The 21658-nt window shown below is 45.3% G+C and overlaps 1 protein-coding gene across 1 annotated transcript in view; it reads left to right on the top strand.

Moving 5' to 3' along the window:
• The window catches only part of MEI1 (meiotic double-stranded break formation protein 1), a 464883-nt gene that overhangs the window by 419724 nt on the left and 23501 nt on the right, over positions 1 to 21658 (top strand). Inside the window, exon 28 of the mRNA XM_088468098.1 lies at positions 21216 to 21319. Within this exon, the coding sequence (XP_088324224.1) occupies positions 21216 to 21319 (104 nt within the window). The remainder of the gene's footprint in view (positions 1 to 21215; positions 21320 to 21658) is intronic.

Below are 21658 nucleotides of genomic sequence, written 5' to 3'. Positions count from 1 at the left end.
TTCTAAAGGCTCATACACACTAGACGATGTGTGTGATGAGCGATATTGGACGCAGCGGGCCCAACAGGGGTTGCCGACATCGGTAAGTGTATACACACTTGCCGACTTGGGCCACGTCAAACGAGTGGGTACCTGGACCATACTCTATTTGTCAGCATGGCATCGTTAACGATATCCCCAGATTTGGCTGCATGTATAGCAGACCGGGTATATCGTTAACGACCCGTGGAAGCGCACATCGTCGATCGTTCAGTGCATACACACTGATCGATATAAACAATCTATCGTTGAACGATATCATTATCGTTCACTTTTATCATCCAGTGTGTACGGGCCTTGACTATGAGTTGATAGAGAGGGAGAGAGAAAGATATGCTTGTCAATACTGTATTGGGCACTGTGTCCTCATGTATCATGTAGGGGCCAAATTGAGCCTCTTTACTCTTGTACTGTAAAGGGCCCTTATAGAGCAGCATTGTGTCCAACCTTTGTCTCTTGTACTATATAGTGCAGCCCAGGTATTTTATCGCTCATTATACCCCAAAACTGTATGTAACAGTTTATAGGTCCTCCATTATATTTCAGAACTGTACAGTCACTGCAATGCTCTCTTTATGATACAGTATGTCAGTCACTGCGATGCTCCCTGAATGATATGTCAGTCACTGCGATGCTCTCTGTATGATATGCCGGTCACTGCCATGCTCCCTGTATGATATGTCGGTTACTGCAATGCTCTCTGTATGATAGGTCAGTCACTACGATGCTCTCTGGAGCTGATTCAGACCCACTCGCTTTGAAGCTTTCACTCGTAGCTGCCGATGGTTTGCATTGTGCGCATGCGTATGCATCGCAATGCGCGTGCGCGAACCACTGCGAAAGATCGGGAAGCATTCGCTCGCCAAGCATAGACAGCCCAGCTGAATGAGTGACAGGTCAAGCCGTTTGTGGGTGTTAACAAGGGCAGGCCACTAGAAACGGGGGTGTGGAGGTGTGAATGCAGGTGTGTCTAATCGTCTTAACGCCATTTCAGAGGTGTGCATAATTAACAGGCAGCGTCATAGTACACGTCACCTGGTTGTATTTCACACTGAAGTGATCGCAATGCTTGCGGCAGGGTATAGCCAACCTCAAGCGATGTGATCGCATCCGATGGTGCTCGATGTATCAATGGTTTCAAACACTTCCAGGAGATGACGTGCGCAAGGGGGCGTCTTATGAATGCCTGGTGGACGTCTGAATACACTAGGTGATCACACGCCAAGACATAGTGGGCATGCTAATGCCTTGCCGTGTGATCGCCTGCCTTGCTGGGCGTGCACAGGATTTGCATACGCTGGGTGCGAGCGAATGCACTTAGCGAGCGGGTCTGAATGAGCTCCTCTGTGCGATATGTTAGTCGCTGCGATGCTCTCTGTATGATATGTCAGTCACTGTGATGCTCTCTGTATGATATGTCAGTTACTACTGTAACGTGATGCTCTCCATACGATATGTCAGTTGCTGCCATGCTCTCTGTATGATATGTCGGACGGTCACTGCGATGCTCTCTGTATGATATGGCAGTCACTGCAATGCTCTCTGTATGATATGTTGGTCACTGCGATGCTCTCTGTATGATATGTTGGTCACTGCGAGGCTCTCTGTATGATAAGTCAGTCACTGGGATGCTCTCTGTATGATATATTAGTTGCTTACTCCGATGCGATGCTCTCTGTACGATATGTCAGTCACTACGATGCTCTCTGTACGATATGTTAGTCACTGCGATGCTTTCTGTATGTTATGTTAATTCTGTCATTGCGATACTCTCTGTATATGTCAGTCACTCACTGTAATGTGATGCTCTCCGTACGATTTGTCAGTCACTGCGATGCTCTCTGTATGATATGTCAGATGCTGCGATGCTCTCTGTATGATATGTCAGTCGCTGCCATGCTCTCTGTAAGATATGTCAGTCACAGCGATGCTCTCTGTATGATACGCAAGTCACTGCCATGCTCTCTGTATGAAATGGATGCTCTCTGTATTATATGTCAGTCACTGACATGCTCTCTGTATGATGTCAGTCACTGCGATGCTCTCTGTATTATATGTTGATCACTGCGATGCTCTATATATTATATGTTGGTCACTGTGATACTCTCTGTATGATATGGATGCTCTCTGTATTATATGTCAGTCACTGCGATGCTTTCTGTACAATGTGTCAGTCACTGCCATGCTCTCTATATGATATGTCAGTCACTGCCATGCTCTCTGTATGATATGTTGGTCACTGTGATGCTCTCTGTATGATATGTTGGTCACTGCGATGCTCTCTGTATGATATGTAAATCGCTGCCATGCTCTCTGTATTATATGTCACTCACTGCCATGCTCTCTGTATGATATGTCGGTCACTGCGATGCTCTCTGTATGATATGTAAGTCGCTGCCATGCTCTCTGTATGATATGGATGCTCTCTGTATTACATGTCGGTCACTGTGATGCTCTCTATGATATGTCGGTCACTGAGATGCTCTCTGTATGATATGTTGGTCACTGCGATGCTGTCTGTATGATATGTTGGTCAGTGCAAGGCTCTCTGTATGATATGTCAGTCACTGGGATGCTCTTTGTATGATATGGATGCTCTCTTTATTATATGTCAATCACTTTGATGCTCTCTGTATGATACGTCAGTCGCTGCCATGCTCTCTGAATGATATGTCGGTGACTGCGATGCTTGCTGTATGATATGGCAGTCACCGCGATGCTCTCTGTATGATATGTCAGTCGCTGCCATGCTTCCTGTATGATATGTCGGTCACTGCGATGCTATCTCAGGGTTGCCGACTTTCTGGCTGCCCCTTCCGGGTGGGGGCAGCCAGATCAACATTGCATCTGAGGTAGAATCCTAAACTTCAATTATAAGGTATGAGATTAAAAAAAGTCACTGCTTTGCTATTTAAAGTAATGGAGGTGTTCCCAGGCATGACCACAAAGTGTTATTTGAAAGGACTAGTAGGAGACCTGAAATAATAATAATGGTGGTAGTCAGAACATGACATGGTTAGTAGTACTCACATTAATGTAGGTGCAATGTATATTTGCGAAGTAGGCAGAGCTGGCCCTCGACAATTTGGTGCGATAGGCAAGATTTTGGCTGGTGCCCACCTATCTTTAGAAATATATATTGTGATAGAGGCACTGGAGAAGTTGGTGTTGGCATGTATGTGTGTCCCAGATTCCTGTCATATGTATTTTAAAGCCCCAGGAAAAGTCTGTTTTACCAAGCAGATTTGAGTGTCAGCTTTTGGTAAAAGGAGGATAATGGGTCCTGGGGGTGTGGGTGTGAGAGAGAAGGGAGGGCTCCATGCACAGAGCAGCTTCAGGTGTTGGGCTTTTCAGCCTGAGACCAGGCTAATTAATGATTACACCTGGAAGTGGCTCATCAGAGCTGTGTAGAGTTTTGATGCAGTGTCTCACACACCCTGGGGAGAACAGACATTGAGGTTTTGTTCTGAGACACTGTGACATTGGTATGTACTATGTTTGTGGTAAGACAGTAGGCCCTGCCACATGTAGAGAGGGAGTTAACTGTCTAGTTAGAGCCCAGATGGGCTAGGGTTTAGTTTTGTTTCGTTTGTTTGATTATTGGTGTCACACAATAAAAACTGGTGCCAACCAGCTTGCACGAAAACCCACGACTACTGCTGTTACCTGGCTGCTGTGTGTAAGGAGGCGTCCGTCTACCCCAGGAGAGGGACCCCTACCCCGATAATATTACAATTTATATATATATATATATATATACATATATATATATACATAAAACAGAAAAGAAATATGCCCGCGCTTGGTTTTACCCATATCATACATGGTACCAGCAGCATGGCAATATTAATGACATAAATGTATACAAAACAGAAAAACTTTTGCTATCGGCGCTAACAATAATATACTGCAAATTTATGTGTGTGCAGCAAATAAAACAAAGAGGATTTTGTCATGATTTGATCAAAGCATTTAAGCCTGCAGCCCAGCATCAAAGGACCCCATTTTTCTGCAGGTCCCTAACACTAGCATATATGCCCAGCACACCATTACATTGCAGTTAAATGTACTCACCTCCGAGATACAGAGGGACACATCTATACAGGGGCTGGCTGTTAGCCACACCCAACTTGGCCTTTTATAGCCTTAATTGAAAGCTGCCATGATAGCACAAGGCAAAATTTTGAAACAAAACAGAAAAGAAATATGCCCGAGCTTGGTTTTACCCATATCATACATGGTACCAGCAGCATGGCAATATTAATGACATAAATGTATACAAAATGAAAAACTTTTGCTATCGGCGCTAACAATAATATTCTGCAAATTTATGTGTGTGTGCAGCAAATAAAACAAAGGGGATTTTGTCAAGATTTGATCAAAGCATTTAAGCCTGCATCCCAGCATCAAGGGACCCCATTTTTCTGCAGGTCCCTAACACTAGCATATATGCCCAGCCCATCATTACATTGCAGTTAATGTACTTTATACTGTTTTGTGTGCCATCTATGACATAAAGGCGGCCTACAGCATCTGCTGTCATACATACCCAGATCATAACACTTGTAGGATTCTTTGTTGTCGCTTGAATGCAATCTGGATGTACCTCTTCCCGATGCACACAAAACAGCAGAAAGTACATTGACACCATCCTACAACCAAAACTTCTACCTTCTATCAGGGATCTTTTTCCAGATAATGCCCCATTTTGTTTCCAGCAGGATTCAGCTTCCTGCCACACTGCATGGATAGGCAAACAGTGGTTCACAGAGAATGACATACAGATGCTGGGATGGCAAGGAAACAGCCCAGACCTGAACCCCATAGAACATTTGTTGATGCATTTGAAAAAACTGGTACATCTGAGGCGTCCATCCAATAAAAGACAATTAATTAAGGCTATAATTGTCTCATGGAACCACATAATAAAGATGGAAGGAAGAGCTCCAAACATTGGTTGGCTCAATGCCACGTCGCTGTCTTGCTGTCTTGAAAAATAAAGGATACCCAACGAAATACTGATAGGACAGTAACATCATAAGTACACAGGGATTTTCACCCTAAGTGTTGTTTTCACTGCATAACTTCCCTTGTAATGCAAATACGTGACCTCTGTTTATTGTGTTGAATTCAGCATTAAATTTCCTTTCATTCGATATATGAATCATTGCACTGCATGAAGTGTAACAGTTTTTATAAACATTCAAATTTCAGTGTCCACAATTTTGGCCAACACTGTGTATATATATATATATATATATATATATAAATATATATATATAAATATATATATATATATATAGGCAGCACAGACAGTGTCATTTACTGCCTCACAGCAGTGAGGTCATAAGTTCGATTCCCACTATGGCCCTAACTGTGTGGAGTTTGTATATTCTTCCTGTGTTTGTGTGGCTTTCCTCCGGATACTCCGGTTTCCTCCCGCACTCCAAAAATATACTGGTAGGTGTTAATTGGCTCCCAACAAAATTAACCCTAGTATGTATGTGTGTGTGCATGTAATAGGGAACATAGGGCCTGATTCAGAGCCGGACGCAATTAGCGCTCGCTCGTTCAGAAAAAGGGGGTGGCTATTCAAATGATCCGTTCGCTCTTTGCGGTCTGTTCACGCCTCCATATCTGAACGAGCGATCAAAACTTGCGCACGTTTATTTGAAAAATACGCCCCCTGGCCGCTCGCATCCTACGTCATGTCCGCTATTTATTAGATTAATCGAGTACATCGACCAGCGTATGAACTGCTCGCTATTCTTGTGGTTGGTTTTTCCTACCACTATATTGCGAGCAGTTTTGACTATAAAACAACCAGGTGACGTGGTCAATGACGCTGCTGTTGTAATTATGCACACCCATAAAACGCCCGTTTTGACCTTTAAGCACGCATGCGTTCGGATCTCCACTCCCCGTTTTCAAGCACCTTCCCCTGTTACCACCCACATACGCCTCATCCTGTCACTCAAAGTAGCAGGCATTCGCTGTTTAGCGAACAAACGATTTTCGGCCGCACTGACTGGTTCGCGCATGCGTATTACAAACCGTACGCATGCGCAGAAGTGCGAACATCGCTCGGAACGAACGTACTGCCGCTTACGAGTGGCTCTGAATCAGGCCCATAGCTTGTAAGCCCCACTGGGGCAGGGACTGATGTGAATGGCCAAATATTCTCTGTAAAGCGCTGCAGAATTTGTGTGCGCTATATAAATAACTAGTATATATGTCTATATATATGTATAGTTTTCAAAGTGGGAATTTTGAAGTGGGGCAAGAAGAAACATTGCGAGTGTGTGCTGAAGGCGTGCAAAAAAAATCTGGGTGTGACCATGTGACATGAGGGGCATGGCTAAATGTAATGAGGGCAGTGGCCACTCAAAACAGGGGCGTGTAATGCATCCATCTTATTTCTTCCTTTCATCTCTCACTCCCTCCTTCCATCTCTCACCCCTTACACCTTTCACTCCTTCCTTCCATGTCTCAACCTTTGTACCTCTCACTACTGTACCTCCTTTTCTTTTCGCCTCTGAACCTCTTACTCCCTCCCCTCTCTTTGTAACCTCCTTTCTAATGTCAGAATTAGGATTACAGACCCCTTAGTACCAATACTGGTACCAGTACAATTTATATAACTCAGTACAGTATTTATTCTTTTAGCACATATACTGCTTGCCAATAAAAGTAATATTATATTCCATTTACACGTCAGTGTATCTTACACTCTGATCAGGTCTCTGCAGCGTGGTTGCAGCCAGCACACATTGATGGGCGGGTTGTGGTGGCACGCTGCAGGGCTTATGTGGCAGAGTCCTCCCGAGGGAGGACGGGCAGCCGGCACACATTGATGGGCGGGTGGCGGCGGCACGCTGCAGGGCTCCTGTAGCACAGGGGTGGGCACCCGGCAATAGATGCAGGAGGCGGGCATTAACACAGAGCCAGCCGCACAAACACACACTGAGGCTGGCCTCCATGTGTGACTGTCAGTGTAGTGGGTGGGGGCATGTACTGCTTTCTAGCTAAGCGCTGAAGCAACGCCTCTGCCCTCAGTTCTGCTGTTTGAAAGTTGAAAAGAAAAAAAATTGTTTAGTGCTTGAAGTGTCGGTGCACTGGCCAACACCACTCTTTGCCCCCAGTCAGTGCCCAGTGGGTGTCTGCCCCTCTCCTACCTAGAGTTAGCTAAACATTACATACCTAAAACCTAGAGTGGGAAATCACTCACTCGCCCAGCTGCCACCTTCGTTTAAATTTTATGCAGCCTAGCTAATGCTGCTGCAGAAGTACTTTAGATGCTGCCTGGTCCGATGCTGGAGGTGGAGGCAGAGCCATCACTCACGGCTCAGTTCCAGAAAGGCTCATGGGAGGAGTGGCCGCGGCCATCTTGCCTCCTCCTGTAGCCAGAATGAGTTTCTGTGCAGAAGCTCATTCTGACCTGGGCAGCTCACAGTCACGTGACCGGCCAACCGCTGCGCTGCCCAATCGGAGTTGAACTCCAATCGCAGCAGCAGCCAGGGGGGGAGGCAGCGGTAGGCGGTGGAAGGGTAGCGGCAGAGCCCTGGAATGCCCCATGGCATTTGCTTATAATGCCTATGCCTAGGGCTGGCTCTGGAAGTAGGAGCATAGCTGAGAAGGAAGCTTCCCATAGGTGTTCCAACTCCAGTGAAAGCTGCTTGGGGCTGTAATTGCAGTAATAAGCTGTGCACCCTGTGGAATCTCACTTTTGCATATGTATTCTGTCAATTTAAATTAAATGATCAGAATATATAATACAATCTCCTCTATTGATTAATAACAATAATTCAAAGGAGATATAAGTCAGATCCTAGGTGCTATACATAAATCAAGCGTGCCAAAGGAGCTGCCCCTTAATGTCAGATCATGTGCATCACCGAAGCATTCTATTGCCCCTATGGGACCTCAATGTGATACTGCCACTGTTTGCTGTTTTTCTCTTCACTTCAGTATTCCCACGCAGACTAGCCATACCCCACTGGCATAGTCCAGTACAGAGAGGGGGGGGGGCTCTATGACATGCACTTTCTCCGGATGCAATGGTTTCTCGCTACTCCTCTAGTCGGGCATGCCGGATCGTCCAGCATGCCCGTCCAATGCAATATCTGCAAGTTAAAATGTAGGCCTATGCCCAGCCGCCAGACAGACATTTCCCCTGTTCCTTCCCATGGAAGGAATGGGGAAATGTCTCCTCACCCACGGGTGGAACACAGATGTCGGGTCCAATATGCTGTCAGATGTCTCAGAGTGTATGACCTAGATATCTGCAGGCTGACAGGCTGCCAGATAAAATGTCCGTCGGTCTGACAGGCATTTTATCTGGCCGTGTATGCCTGGCATTAGTAAGGCCTGTAAAGGGGTATGTCCCGGTGTTGCCTGTGACACAAATAAAATAGATAAAGAGTCATCATAGTTTTCCTGTATCCAAGACCGAACGTGAACCAATTGTGCAGCGTAGTAATATAAACTAAAATGAGGTAGGGCCATACCACCACTCACCTTGGACCTAGTGAAAACATCAAATTTCATTTGTGGCATCTTACCTGCCAAAATAAGAGAAGAGAGCATACTATTCAATTTCCGAAATAGATATGCAGGAATATAAACTGGGGACTGTTGCAATATATAGAGAAATTTGGCTTATACCACCAGTTTTATCAGGTTCACTCTGCCCATAACTCTAAGAGGAAGCTTAGGGCCTGATTCAGAGCCGGACGCAATTAGCGCTCGCTCGTCCAGAAAATAGGGGTGGCTATTCAAATCAACCGTTCGCTCTTTGCGGTCTGTTCACGCCTCTAGGTCTGAACGAGCGAACAAAACTTGCGGTCGTTTTTTGAAAAATTACGCCCCCTGGCGCTCGCATCCTACGTCATGTCCGCTATTTATTAGATTAATCGAGTACATCGACCAGGGTATGAACTGCTCGCTATTCTTGGGGTTGGTTTTTGCTACCACAATTTTGCGAGCAGTTCTGGCTATAAAATAACCCAGTGACGTGGTCAATGACGCTGCTGTTTTAATTATGCACACCCATAAAACGCCCGTTTTGACCATTAAGCACGCCTGCGTTCTGATCTCCACTCCCCGTTTTCAAGCACCTTCCCCCGTTACCACCCACATACGCCTACTCCTGTCACTCAAATTATCAGGCATTCGCTATTTTGCGAGCACATGAATTTCGACCGCACTGACTGGTTCACGCATGCGTATAATGATCCATACGCATGCGCAGTTGGGCAAACATCGCTCGGAGCGAACGAGCGGCCGCTTACGAGCGGCTCTGAATCAGGCCCTTACTCCACGAACCAACCTTCTCCCATAAATAAGAGAACAATGGCATTAGATTCAGATCAGCAAAATCTTCTGTTCGTTTAGATATCCAGACCCCCAGATATTTAAATCTAGGCACCCAACAAAGTGGCAAAGGCAGCTCAGGGGCAGCACCCCATAACGGTAATATATAGAGATGAGCGGTTCGGATTCTGTGGAATCCGAACCGCTCCGAACATAGGGGATCCGAGTCCACCCGAATGCTGTTCGGGTGTTCCCCGCCTGACTCGGATTCCCGTTCGGAGCCGAACGGCGGCCGCCTGATGTTGGATTCTCACTAGAGAATCCGACATCAGGGCTCCTCGAGTGTAGGGCAGACCGCCGTGATAGCTGTCTGCCCTACACAGAACAAACACACAGCCACCAGCGGCAGCTGTGTGTTTGTTACAGCAGCCAATGAGAGTCACAAAGACTCTCATTGGCTGCTGCACGGAGGGAGCTAGCTGGAGCTCACTCAGGAGCTCCGTCTTCCGGCTCCCTCCTCGTCACGTGGATGCAGAGCGGACGGCGCGGGAGCGGGGATACAGGTACGTTTTTTATTTTTTTATGTGTGTAAGGGCCGGGGGTTCTACTGGGGGGCACAGCTACTGGGGGGCACAACTACTGGGGGGCATAGTACTGGGGGGGGCATACTACTGGGGGCCATTCTACTGGGGGGCATACTACTGGGGGGGCCTGCTATTGGGGGGCATACTACTGGGGGGGTCTGCTACTTGGGAGGGCATACTATTGGGGGGCATAATACTGGGGGCCTACTACTGGGGGGGCCTACTACTGGGGGCCATACTACTTGGGGGGCCCTGCTACTGGGGGGGCATACTACTGGGGAGCATACTACTGTGGGCATTGTATAAAAGGGGTACTACTGTGGGCATTGTGTAAAAGGGGCACTACTGTGTGTTGTAACATAAATAAGAGACACTACTTTATGGTGTAATGTGAATCAGCGGCACTATGTGTGGTGTAATGTGAATAAGATTGTGCACTGTGACTCCTAGGTCCGTAGCCCACTATGTAAACAAGTTCTGTGATTCTGCTGGCCGTACCCCACTGGGTGAGTGCACTACTTTTCATTTCTGCCACTGCTGTGTGGCAATGTTTCATAGATGTGCTTTATACTGTGGTGTCTGTGTCGTTGTGCCGCTGCTCTGTCGCTTAGTAACCAGTCAGCTCACTGCAACCTTTGGCAAATAATGTTGAAAACAGTATTATAAGCTGTGAGGTGTTCTAAATTGACTGGAAATTAATGTTATTGAGGTTAATAATACTCTAGGAAGAAAAAAAAGACCAATTTATGTGATTTTAGCTTTTTTTGTAAATTTTTGTAAAAAAATCCAAAGCCAGTCACCGCAGTTTGGCAAATCCAAAGCCAGACGACGAATTAGAACCAAATCCGGCAAAATGGTCCGGCGCACATCGCTAGTAATATAGAGGATTTACCCCAGTTAGTGACAAGGCCCAAATAAGTATTAAACTCATCAATTAATTTGAGAACCACGGGCATGGGCTTCCTTTAGTTCTTAAGGAACAAAAGTAAATCATCTGCATATAAAGCTATTGTATCAATTTCATTCCCCAGCTGAAACCCCTCAACGTCAGAATGAGCCTGCAAAATACATACCAATGGTTCTATTGCTGGGGCAAAGAGGGCAGGGAATAATGCGCAACTCTGTATCGTACCACAAAATGGGGAAAATGGGGGGGAAATGAAAATGTTAACAGAAATTCTAGCACTGAGTCTATCATATATAAGTTGAACCCATTTGAGGAAAACAGGCTCCACACTCATACAACACATAACCTAGCACAGATAGGGCCATTCCATGGAGTCGAAAGCTTTCGCCGCGTCTAGCGAGACAATAACTGAAGCTGATTCCTGCTCATGAAAAGCCTGCAAATGAGTATAAAGATGTCTAATATATATTGAAATCGGTTTACCTGGCATGAAACCGGTCTGATACGGATGTATTATAGAGGCAATAACCTGGTAAAGTATCAGGGACAAAATGTTCGCGAGAATTTTGGCATCCGTAGAAATCAATGAAATTGGCCTATAGGCATCAGGGAATCTAGGATCCTTCCCAGGCTTTGGTAAGACATAATAACAGCCTATGACATAGAAGACGGAAACACACCTTCCTTATATAAATCATTAAATAACTGAAATAACCAAGGGATAAATATCCCAGCATGTTTTTTATATAATTCTATTGGTATGACGTCACTACCTGGGGCCTTGCCACCTGGGAAGGAATTCATAGCAACCTCTATCTTTTCCAGGGTGAATGAGGCATCAAGAAAGGCTTGTGCCTCAGGCGATGTAGCTTAATATCATTAACATATGACACGACAACCGGGTATTATATATATCTTTATAAAACTTGAAAAGAAGATCAGCTATATCTGGAGTAGTCATGACAACAGAACCATCCATTTGCACAAGCTCAGCAACAGTTGCAGATGGACGGTCAGCATGTACTAAGTGTGCTAGATAACTGCTTGCCCTGCATACACATAGTGTGTATGAGATTTAAATTATAGTCTATGCATATTCCCATCAGACACATGAGCAATCCACGCAGCCTGAGCAGCCAACCACTGGATCCTAGACGTAGCCAGCTTGTCCTGTAAGTAGACCAGTTCCAACCTTCGGGTCTCTGACCTCTTTCTTTCTATAAAATAGCTTCAGTGCAGCAACACACTTGATAAGAGTGCCCAGCATGTATGCCTTAAAGGAGTTCCACACAACTGCCGCTAAAGCAGAGCCAATATTATCCACAAAATAACCATCCCACATAGCCTTCAACTCAAAACCTGCTTTCATTTGAATAAGCCAGTAGGGATGCAGTTTCCAACTTGACCGCTAAGACTATCTACCTCCATGGACAGCAGAAGGGGAGAATGATCCAACACCCCACTAACTTTGTCCATCATGTGACAAATATTAGGAAGCACACAGGGGGTACTAGGGCCAAATCTATTCTAAAAAAGGAATGTAGGTTGCAGAAAAACATGAAAACTGCTGCACTCCTGGATATTTAACCCTCCAGGCATCAACCCACCCTAGACTCTCTATAAAACCTGATCTACCTCCGCCCAAATGTACATGGGATGCTACACCCCATTTATCTATAGAAGGGTCCAAAATTTTGTTAAAGTCCCCCAAACAAATTACTGGAGTACTTGGAGACACAGCCACAAATTCTGCTGCACATTTTAACACGTCATATGAAAAAGGAAGGGGTATATAAACTGCTAATAAATAGATAGGCTTGGAATGTATTTAACAATTAAGAAATACATATCTACCATATGGGTCTTGTCACGGCTTCCGACTCTTGAGACTCCTGGGAGGAGGCAGGCGTACTAGGCACAATAAACTGGGGTGGCTTTAGGAATTACCTTTTCATGAAATCTCGATAGCACGGAATAAAAGTAAATAGAATTTATTCACAGGAGAAATATAATAGCAACGTCTCACATAAAGTCTCAACAACACTGAGGTTCACATAAGCAATAATGAGTATAGGAGTGAACCCCCCATATAGTCTTTAACACAGAAAAGTTAATATGGTAGGGAACCCCGAGTCCAGTGTGAGGTAAACACCTCAGGATTGTAGAGAGGAGCCTCACCTGGGTGGAACCCTGTAGTGATGGAGATCCGGAGTAGAGTGAGCCCTGTGATGCGGTGAAAGACGGACCAGGGTTGAGCCCTGTGATGCTGTGAGGTTGAAGCAGGGTTGAGCCCTGTGATGCGGTGAGGTCGGAGCAGGGTTGAGCCCTGTGATGCGATGAGGTCGGAGCAGGGTTGAGCCCTTTGATGCGATGAGGTCGGAGCAGGGTTGAGCCCTTTGATGCGGTGAGGTCGGAGCAGGGTTGAGCCCTCTGATGCGGTGAGGTCGGAGCAGGGTTGAGCCCTGTGATGCGGTGAGGTCGGAGCAGGGTTGAGCCCTGTGATGCGGTGAGGTTGGAGCAGGGTTGAGCCCTGTGATGCAATGAGGTCAAAGCAGGGTTGAGTCCTGTGATGCGGTGAGAACGGAGCAGGGTTGAGCCCTGTGATGCGGTGAGGTCGGAGCAGGGTTGAGCCCTGTGATGCGGTGAGGTCGGAGCAGGGTTGAGCCCTGTGATGCAATGAGGTCAAAGCAGGGTTGAGTCCTGTGATGCGGTGAGAACGGAGCAGGGTTGAGCCCTCTGATGCGGTGAGGTTGGAGCAGGGTTGAGCCCTGCGGTGTGACTAGAATCCGGAACGGGGTTGAGCCCCGCGATGCGGTGATGATAACTAACGGTGCAGTTGACAACTGTAACGAAGATGGGTTTGATGTCCACAGGAGTGAGAGGCAACAGGCAAAGTAAATAGTGCAGCAAAAGGTGAAACCACAGCAGGGGAGCAGAAAGCAATACTTAGGCATTGGCTATGCTGAGCTCTGTATAGGAAAGTCCAAAGCAACCCACAGGCACAGCAGGGATCTGGCAGGAGTCCAAGAAAGACCTGAAAGTAACGTTGCACAGACACTGAGACACAGTTAGTAACAGGCTTTATACTAGAGGTCTGTGATCCATAGGAAGTTCAGAACATGTGACCCAAATGGAATCAGGTTTGAAATAATGAGCAATCTAGGAATCCCACAACCTGACAACACCTTGGAAACAGATGATCACTTTAGCTCTCTATTCCCTGTATGTGAAGAACGCCAGCCAGCAGGATAGCTCCTCCAACGACCACAAAGAAACTTTGGAAAAAGTAATCTATCTTTATGTACTGAAATAGTCGCAGTCCTGACAGGTCTGATTTAAATGAATTTAACACAAATGAAACAAATTTTCTAATTAATATTGAGACACCACTGGATGAAGACGTGTGTGAGTAGCAGAGCTGTAACTAGACTTTTAGGTGCCCTGTGCCAGAGAGAGCATTGGTGCCTCCCCCCCATTTTTTAAATAGGGACATAAGACAGTGCATCTGAAAAAGGGCCATGGCCTCATGGGGAAGGGCTAGGGAAGAGATGGGGGAGGCCAGGAGATGCTGGGGATCAAAGAAGAGGAAGCTACAAGTGAGAATAATAATAAACAGGAAAATTGACAGGCCCAAACAGTGCCCCCTGCCCTGCGGTGCCCTGAGCCATGGCACTGGTCGCACTACCCTAGTTATGGCCCTGGTGAGGAGTGGTATGCCCAGCCCACCCATGGTCGCCGAAGAGAAAGAAGTCTACTACCCACTAAATGGGTCTCAGTCAAGCAGACAATATTGGAATCATAGTATTTAAGCAGCTTAAGTACCAAGAAGCGTTTAACCTTATAATTTACTCCACGGACATTCCATGTAAGAAAAGTTACCTTAGACATATAGCGACACAATAATCAACAACAGAGTTCTATAGCCTTTCCTCCACGACCTCAGCACACAAAAATAATTAAAAACACTACCGGGTGTGGCAAAAAAACGAAATAAAAATAAGAAAAAACAAAAGAAAAACAACAAATCACCCAGATCCCCCCAACCTTCCCTGCCTCCACCCCGTATACACGGCCCGATTCAGAGCGCTTGCTCTGAATCAGGGTTTTTTTTTTTTTTTTTTTTGCGGCCTCCTGGCTGCTCGCTAAGCTGTGGGTGACCACCCACAGCTTTTGCGAGAGGCCAGGTGATGGTCGCGACCATCACGACCATCAGGGCTTGCGACGAGACCCTTGACGAGACCTGTCGCAAGCTCCAGAGAGATTCCTGCTCTAACAGAGCAGGAAGCTCTCCACTGACATCACTGGTGATGTCAGTGGTGCCTCCCACAAATGGCAGGCATTCCTTTGGGAACGCCTCCATTTGTGTAGCCACCACCCCTCACCACCTACAAAATGGGGTGAGCTGTCGATCAACATCGACAGCCGCCCCTTTTGTAGTGAGTCTCGGAGCAGGAGAATTTCTCTTTAGATTCCCAATCTGCCACGACCCAGGTTTGGTGGGAAACAGCATAGCGTATAATAAATTAAGGTCTCTGAGTCTATGCTTAATAGGAAGGAATTGGGCCCTATCCTTGTGAACCTCCATTGCAAAGTTAGGAAATGCAGAAATATTCATGCCGTTTCCAGTCAGAGGACCTTTTATGCGTCCCAGCTGCAGAACTGCATCCCGGTCCTTGTAGAAATTTTGCAATAAAGGTACGCGATGGAGCACCAGGCAGTAGGAACACAGTGCGCCCTTTCCACAGCAAATTGTAATGAGAAAGAGTCCCTGCCATAAGATTCGGACATTGTTCCGGCGTAGACGGCCCTCCATGTTCTGCAATTTATTTTGAATAGTGGTCATCTATTGAAACATAGAAGACAGCTTATCTTTCAAGGGACCAAGTTTCCGCCTCACCCACCCGCTCCCTGACCCGCGGCACATCTTGCTGCAGCAGGGATAGGTCGCATTGTTCTTTTTCAATTTTATCCGAAAGGCATTTTTCAATACTCGCAATGGCCTCGAGAACTTGCTGCAAGGTAACCACAGATGAGGCCCCGATACTCGATCTCTGCGGTTCACCAGCAGCTTCTGAGTGAGAGGATTCACAATGTAATGGAGGTTGTGGAGTCTGAGATGTAGGCTGGTGGGCAAACTTTTCCAGCTTAGCAGCTGCAGCAGCCTGCCCAGATTTCCCCATAATTTCAGCACTAGGAGCCAGACAGGAGCTTTGGCAATGTATTGTCTGCAGGCAGGGAGGAATGGGGGAGGAAAGAACCAGACAGGCTTTAGTAATATATTGTATAAAGGCAGGTAGAAATTAAGGATGAATGAGCCAAACAGCAGCTGTACTAATATACTGTGTAATCAGGCAGGGAGGAGTGAAGGAGGAAAGGAAAATGGCCACCGAAGCCGACAAGCCACGCCCACTATGCAGTTATTGGCTGGAGAGGTAAATGGACTCAATAAAGGTGGAAAAGTAGGGCACTCCTTTATAGTCAGAGCGGAGTCTCACCACTCTCCCCACCACTAACCTCAGTATTACCAATGGGGGCTAACCTCAGCATTACCAATGAGGGATTTACCACTGTAGGCACTACTACTGGGGGCATTACTATATGGGCCACTACACCTGGGGGCACTACTAATGTGGCACTACGATAGGGGGCATTACCACTGCAGGCACTACTATAGGGGGTATTACCACTGGGGGCACTACTAATAGTCACTACTAAAGGATATTACCACTGGGGGCACTACTAATGGGGGCATTACCACTGGTGGTATTACTAATGGGGCATTTAGCACTGGGGCACTACTATAGGGGGTATTGCATAGGGGACACCACTCCCGGGGGCTTAGTGTAGGGGGTACTACTACTGTTGGCATTGTATAAGTTACACTACTTCTGTGGGCATTGTGTATAAAGGGCACTAATTTGGGCATTGTGTAAAAGGGGTGCTACTGTGTCATAACATGAGTAAGGGACTACTGTTTGGCGTAATTTGAATTGGGGATAATGTATTATACAGGGCATTACTGCGTGCAACATAATGAGTGATAAAGAGCATTACTGTGTGTGACATAATGTGTTATAAAGGGCATTACTGCGTGAGGAATAATGTGCTATAAAGGGCATTACTACGTGTGGAATAATGTGTTATAAAGGGCATTACTGCGTGTGGCATAATGTGTTATCAGGGCATTACTGGCATGTGGCATAATGTGTAAGGCGCATTACTGCGTACGGCAATTATTCACTGTGAGGGGAGAGCTTGGGGAAAGCCCAGCACCTCCGTAAGTGCTGGGCACTCCCCAAAGTGTGATGAATTTGGGGGTGCTCCGCAAGGACACACCCCCTTTCCGGAAGCGTGCACACCTCCAGGGCGCGTGCAGAGGAAATATATATATATTTATTTTAGTGGTGTTTGGAGGGAAGGACAGAGGGTTTCCATTACAACATATCCATTCCAACATCGGTAAAGTGTGAACAAATCTCTATAAAATAATGTATGTAAGCAGTGATGTGTAAAACATTTTTTATTGAAACAATTTTGATAGAGGTAAAATTACTTTTTAAACATCTAATTGGTTGTTTTGTCACTGTAAGGTGTTCATCTGGTATGAGGGGGTGCCTACAGGAACTATCCCATCATCAATCTGACTATGTATAAAGGGGAGTGTATTAATTTCTGAGATACAATTTGCCATCATTCTCTGAAAAATTAACTTTCACCAACATCTAATACTAATAGAATAACAATAAATATCATTAAGAATATATATATATATATATATATATATACACACACACACATATTACCTCTGCCTGTGAAGAGAGAGGACGATGTAGCAGTCGGATGTTCGGCACTTTGGACGGCTGGTATAAAACACACTAAAATCCGTTTATGTAATCAACGTTCAAGAACTTGCATTAGTCCTTACGTTAATCCTGATAAAAATGAAGTTCTGAAACGTTGAAAACATAAAAGGACTTTAGTCTGTTTTATACCAGCCGTCCAAAGTGCCGCCCATTTGACTGTTTATCGCATGTCTTTGCTTGCACCTTCCTGAGGGTGCGAGCAGAGACGCCAGAGCCGGCAGCTACCATGCCTGAACAGAGCAATTGAATTGCCCCGTCGGGCACCCTACAAAAATAGCCACCTTTTAAAAAATTTAACTCACGCTTAGTGTTTACGGGTTATTGGACCTGTAACAATTATCATACATTGTGTACCCAGCATAAGAAGTCAGTTAATGAATGTGTCCATTTACTGCAGTGGCTAGGGTTGTGGGATGTACACTTATAGAAAGATGCCAATAACTTGTTTGGATTTGTTTTCTTTTTGTTTGTTTTTTATCTAAACTATTCTAGCACTCAAAGGCAGCAAAATACAGTTTACATCCTTTCACAAGGTTGAAGGTAGGCCCAGCTATACCCTCCATGGAACTAAACACACCCACAGCCCTATGTAAACCACACTGATCACGACCTTACATTATCAGTCTGCAGCACTTGCCGCCCTGCAGCGGCGCACAAAAGGCCCTTCATAAATTTCAGCTCCAGCCCATGTGGACATTAATCTGGCACTGACTGGATAAAGGATTTTGATACTTTTTTGCATAAGGATGTGCTGGTTGAATTCTTTATATATGTAACTTTTTATGTGCCATGCACTATGCAAATTTAATTTGGTCTTATGGTGTGTACTGCTGGACTTACGTAATACTGTATATATATATATATATATATATATATATATATATATATATATATGTGTGTGTGTGTGTGTATAAGACATTCCTATAAGCGACAATTGAAAACTATATATTGCTGAAATTATCTATCTAGAAGAAAACAGTGATATTCCTGCACTAGAAATTCACTTAATGTCATATATTTATATAAGTGGTGTTCCAGGGGTATTTGTTGTTGTATTATATGTGTGAGTACCTATCTTTCCTTTAAATGTATCCTTAGAAATGGAAAATGTGAACAGCGCTCAACAAGATGTTTATTGTTTTAGGGGGCTGCTTGGTACTGGAGATGTCCTGTCTCCAACAAAATTATACTGATAAAAATAGATTTTGTACCATGCGCTCACCTTGTCTATATATCATATTATAGAAAATGTAGCTAAGGTAAAAAATGTGGAGATGACAACAGATCTAATGAATGTTATAAACAATCTTTTATTTATATAGACACCATATACCAATGCGTCTAGTGATATGGATGGCTATTTTAGACTCTTATATGTCTCCTTTCTGGTAGTAGGAGTATGATGGTAAAATAATCTAATAAAAATTATATATGATGATTAAGTCCTATATGGAAGGATCAAGGTATGTCTGGGTGGCAGGTGTGCCCTTTGAGGGGGTTACCTTTCCGTAAATATATACGGTACCCTTATGTTATAATATCAGCTCAGTATTTGTCCATACCGACTAGTAGCCAAGAAAAAGTCAGCCAATAGGACTGATCCCAAGTGGGTAAATAATGTCCGGGTGGTAGGTGTGCCCTTTGAGGGGGTTACCTTCCCGTAAATATATACGGTACCCTATGTGTATGTCCCTTTGGCTACTTGCAATGTGCTAGGGAAGTGAGGGTAACCTTATGTAGAAAGGTAGCTCTCCGTATGTGGATATCCACGTACGTGTCCCTGCACTGTCTGAAGCAATGTCCCGGTGATAGAGTGAGCCGTGCAAAGTGTGACTGCAGCGTCCCGCTAGCGGGGCTTACCGGTCGGCGTCTTCACTGAATGTCACGTGTTGCACTGTCCATGTGGTGTGTGGAGGAGGGGAGCAGTGCGGTATGATTTCAATTGCCGCAGTCAGTCCAGCCGGACCACTCGCTCAACCCTCTGCTTCTAATGCACGCTGCTCTGTAGTATGGCAGAGGAGGGTGCCATACTACAGAGCAGCGTGCATTAGAATCAGAGGGTTGAGCGAGTGGTCCGGCTGGACTGACTGCGGCAATTGAAATCATACCGCACTGCTCCCCTCCTCCACACACCACATGGATAGTGCAACACGTGACATTCAGTGAAGACGCCGACCGGTAAGCCCCGCTAGCGGGACGCTGCAGTCACACTTTGCACGGCTCACTCTATCACCGGGACATTGCTTCAGACAGTGCAGGGACACGTACGTGGATATCCACATACGGAGAGCTACCTTTCTACATAAGGTTACCCTCACTTCCCTAGCACATTGCAAGTAGCCAAAGGGACATACACATACTTGTCTTTTTAGACATAGGGTACCGTATATATTTACGGGAAGGTAACCCCCTCAAAGGGCACACCTACCACCCGGACATTATTTACCCACTTGGGATCAGTCCTATTGGCTGACTTTTTCTTGGCTACTAGTCGGTATGGACAAATACTGAGCTGATATTATAACATAAGGGTACCGTATATATTTACGGAAAGGTAACCCCCTCAAAGGGCACACCTGCCACCCAGACATACCTTGATCCTTCCATATAGGACTTAATCATCATATATAATTTTTATTAGATTATTTTACCATCATACTCGTACTACCAGAAAGGAGACATATAAGAGTCTAAAATAGCCATCCATATCACTAGACGCATTGGTATATGGTGTCTATATAAATAAAAGATTGTTTATAACATTCATTAGATCTGTTGTCATCTCCACATTTTTTACCTTAGCTACATTTTAAATGTATCCTGTTATCAAACAAGAGTGCCACCGATGCCCTTTTATATATGACAGGGCCGGCTCCAGGGGTCTGAGTACCCTGTGCCGGCTCTTTACAGGGCGCCCTTACATCGTAGGCCATGCCCCTACCTGACATTATTTGGAGGCGTGCCCGCATAGCAAATCTCCAAATAACATCAGGCTAGGGGGAGCCTCACTAGCTGGGCTTCCCCCAGTCCCTCTCCCGTCACTGAATGGATGCCACGCCCATGTGCGCAGCATCCATTCAGACTCCAGGGTCCGGCACCGGCGCACAGCTGCGGGGGTCCCCAACCTCCTGATTTGACCACCCGCGAGCCACTTCGGCCCACGCGTGGAACAGCGGGACAGTAGTGTCCGGCTGCAATTGGGATGTTGGGGAGGGGTGCGCCCTCTATGGGTGGTGTCCATGTGCAACCGCACTGGTCGGACACCCCTATAGCCTACCCTGATATATGTGTTACTTAAAAAAATAAAGTGGTTTTCTTCAGTGCACTATTCCTCTAGTAAAATACAATTATTGTCTGTTCAATGTATTGACTTGTCCTATTAAAACATAACCTTTATTAAATGGTCACTTAAAACTTGAAATTAATTATCAAAAGAAGTATCAATTGTGTGCTAATTAGAAAATTACTAGTTAGTAAATGAACTACCCTTTTTGCACTTCACCTTTTTAGCTCTTCATGTGGCATCACAACCGTGGAACAGATTTGTACTTCTTGTATTTTTAAATTGCAAGGATGGCTACTTACAGCCTGGTGTTCTTCGGTTCATGGCACTGGTGAGTGGATAAATAAACATCTTAGTTGTACATGGTATATGATGTAACTCTTGTATGTAATGCCCATCACAAACGCTTAGGGGCTTATTAAGAGTAGATACATTTGTGCACTGAACATTAGTAGAAAAAAACAATTACCTGTATTTGATGGACGCATATCAAGATGTGTCAACCGAACAAAAGAATATTAACATGACAGTTAATGAAAAAGGCAAAAGTCACATTTTCAATATAAAATATAATGAAATACAGGACAAACATCTCCACATCTGTTGTTTACCCCTTCAAAGATCAGTTGGGATCCTTCTATTATTGGAGTAGTCCAAATGGAAATGTCAT

The sequence above is a fragment of the Taudactylus pleione genome, unplaced genomic scaffold, assembly GCF_031769625.1.
Source record: "Taudactylus pleione unplaced genomic scaffold, aTauple2 ptg000080l, whole genome shotgun sequence".
Classification (NCBI taxonomy): domain Eukaryota; kingdom Metazoa; phylum Chordata; class Amphibia; order Anura; family Myobatrachidae; genus Taudactylus; species Taudactylus pleione.
The sequence above is the reverse complement of the archived record's forward strand: the minus strand, read 5'-3'. Positions and strand labels throughout refer to the sequence as shown.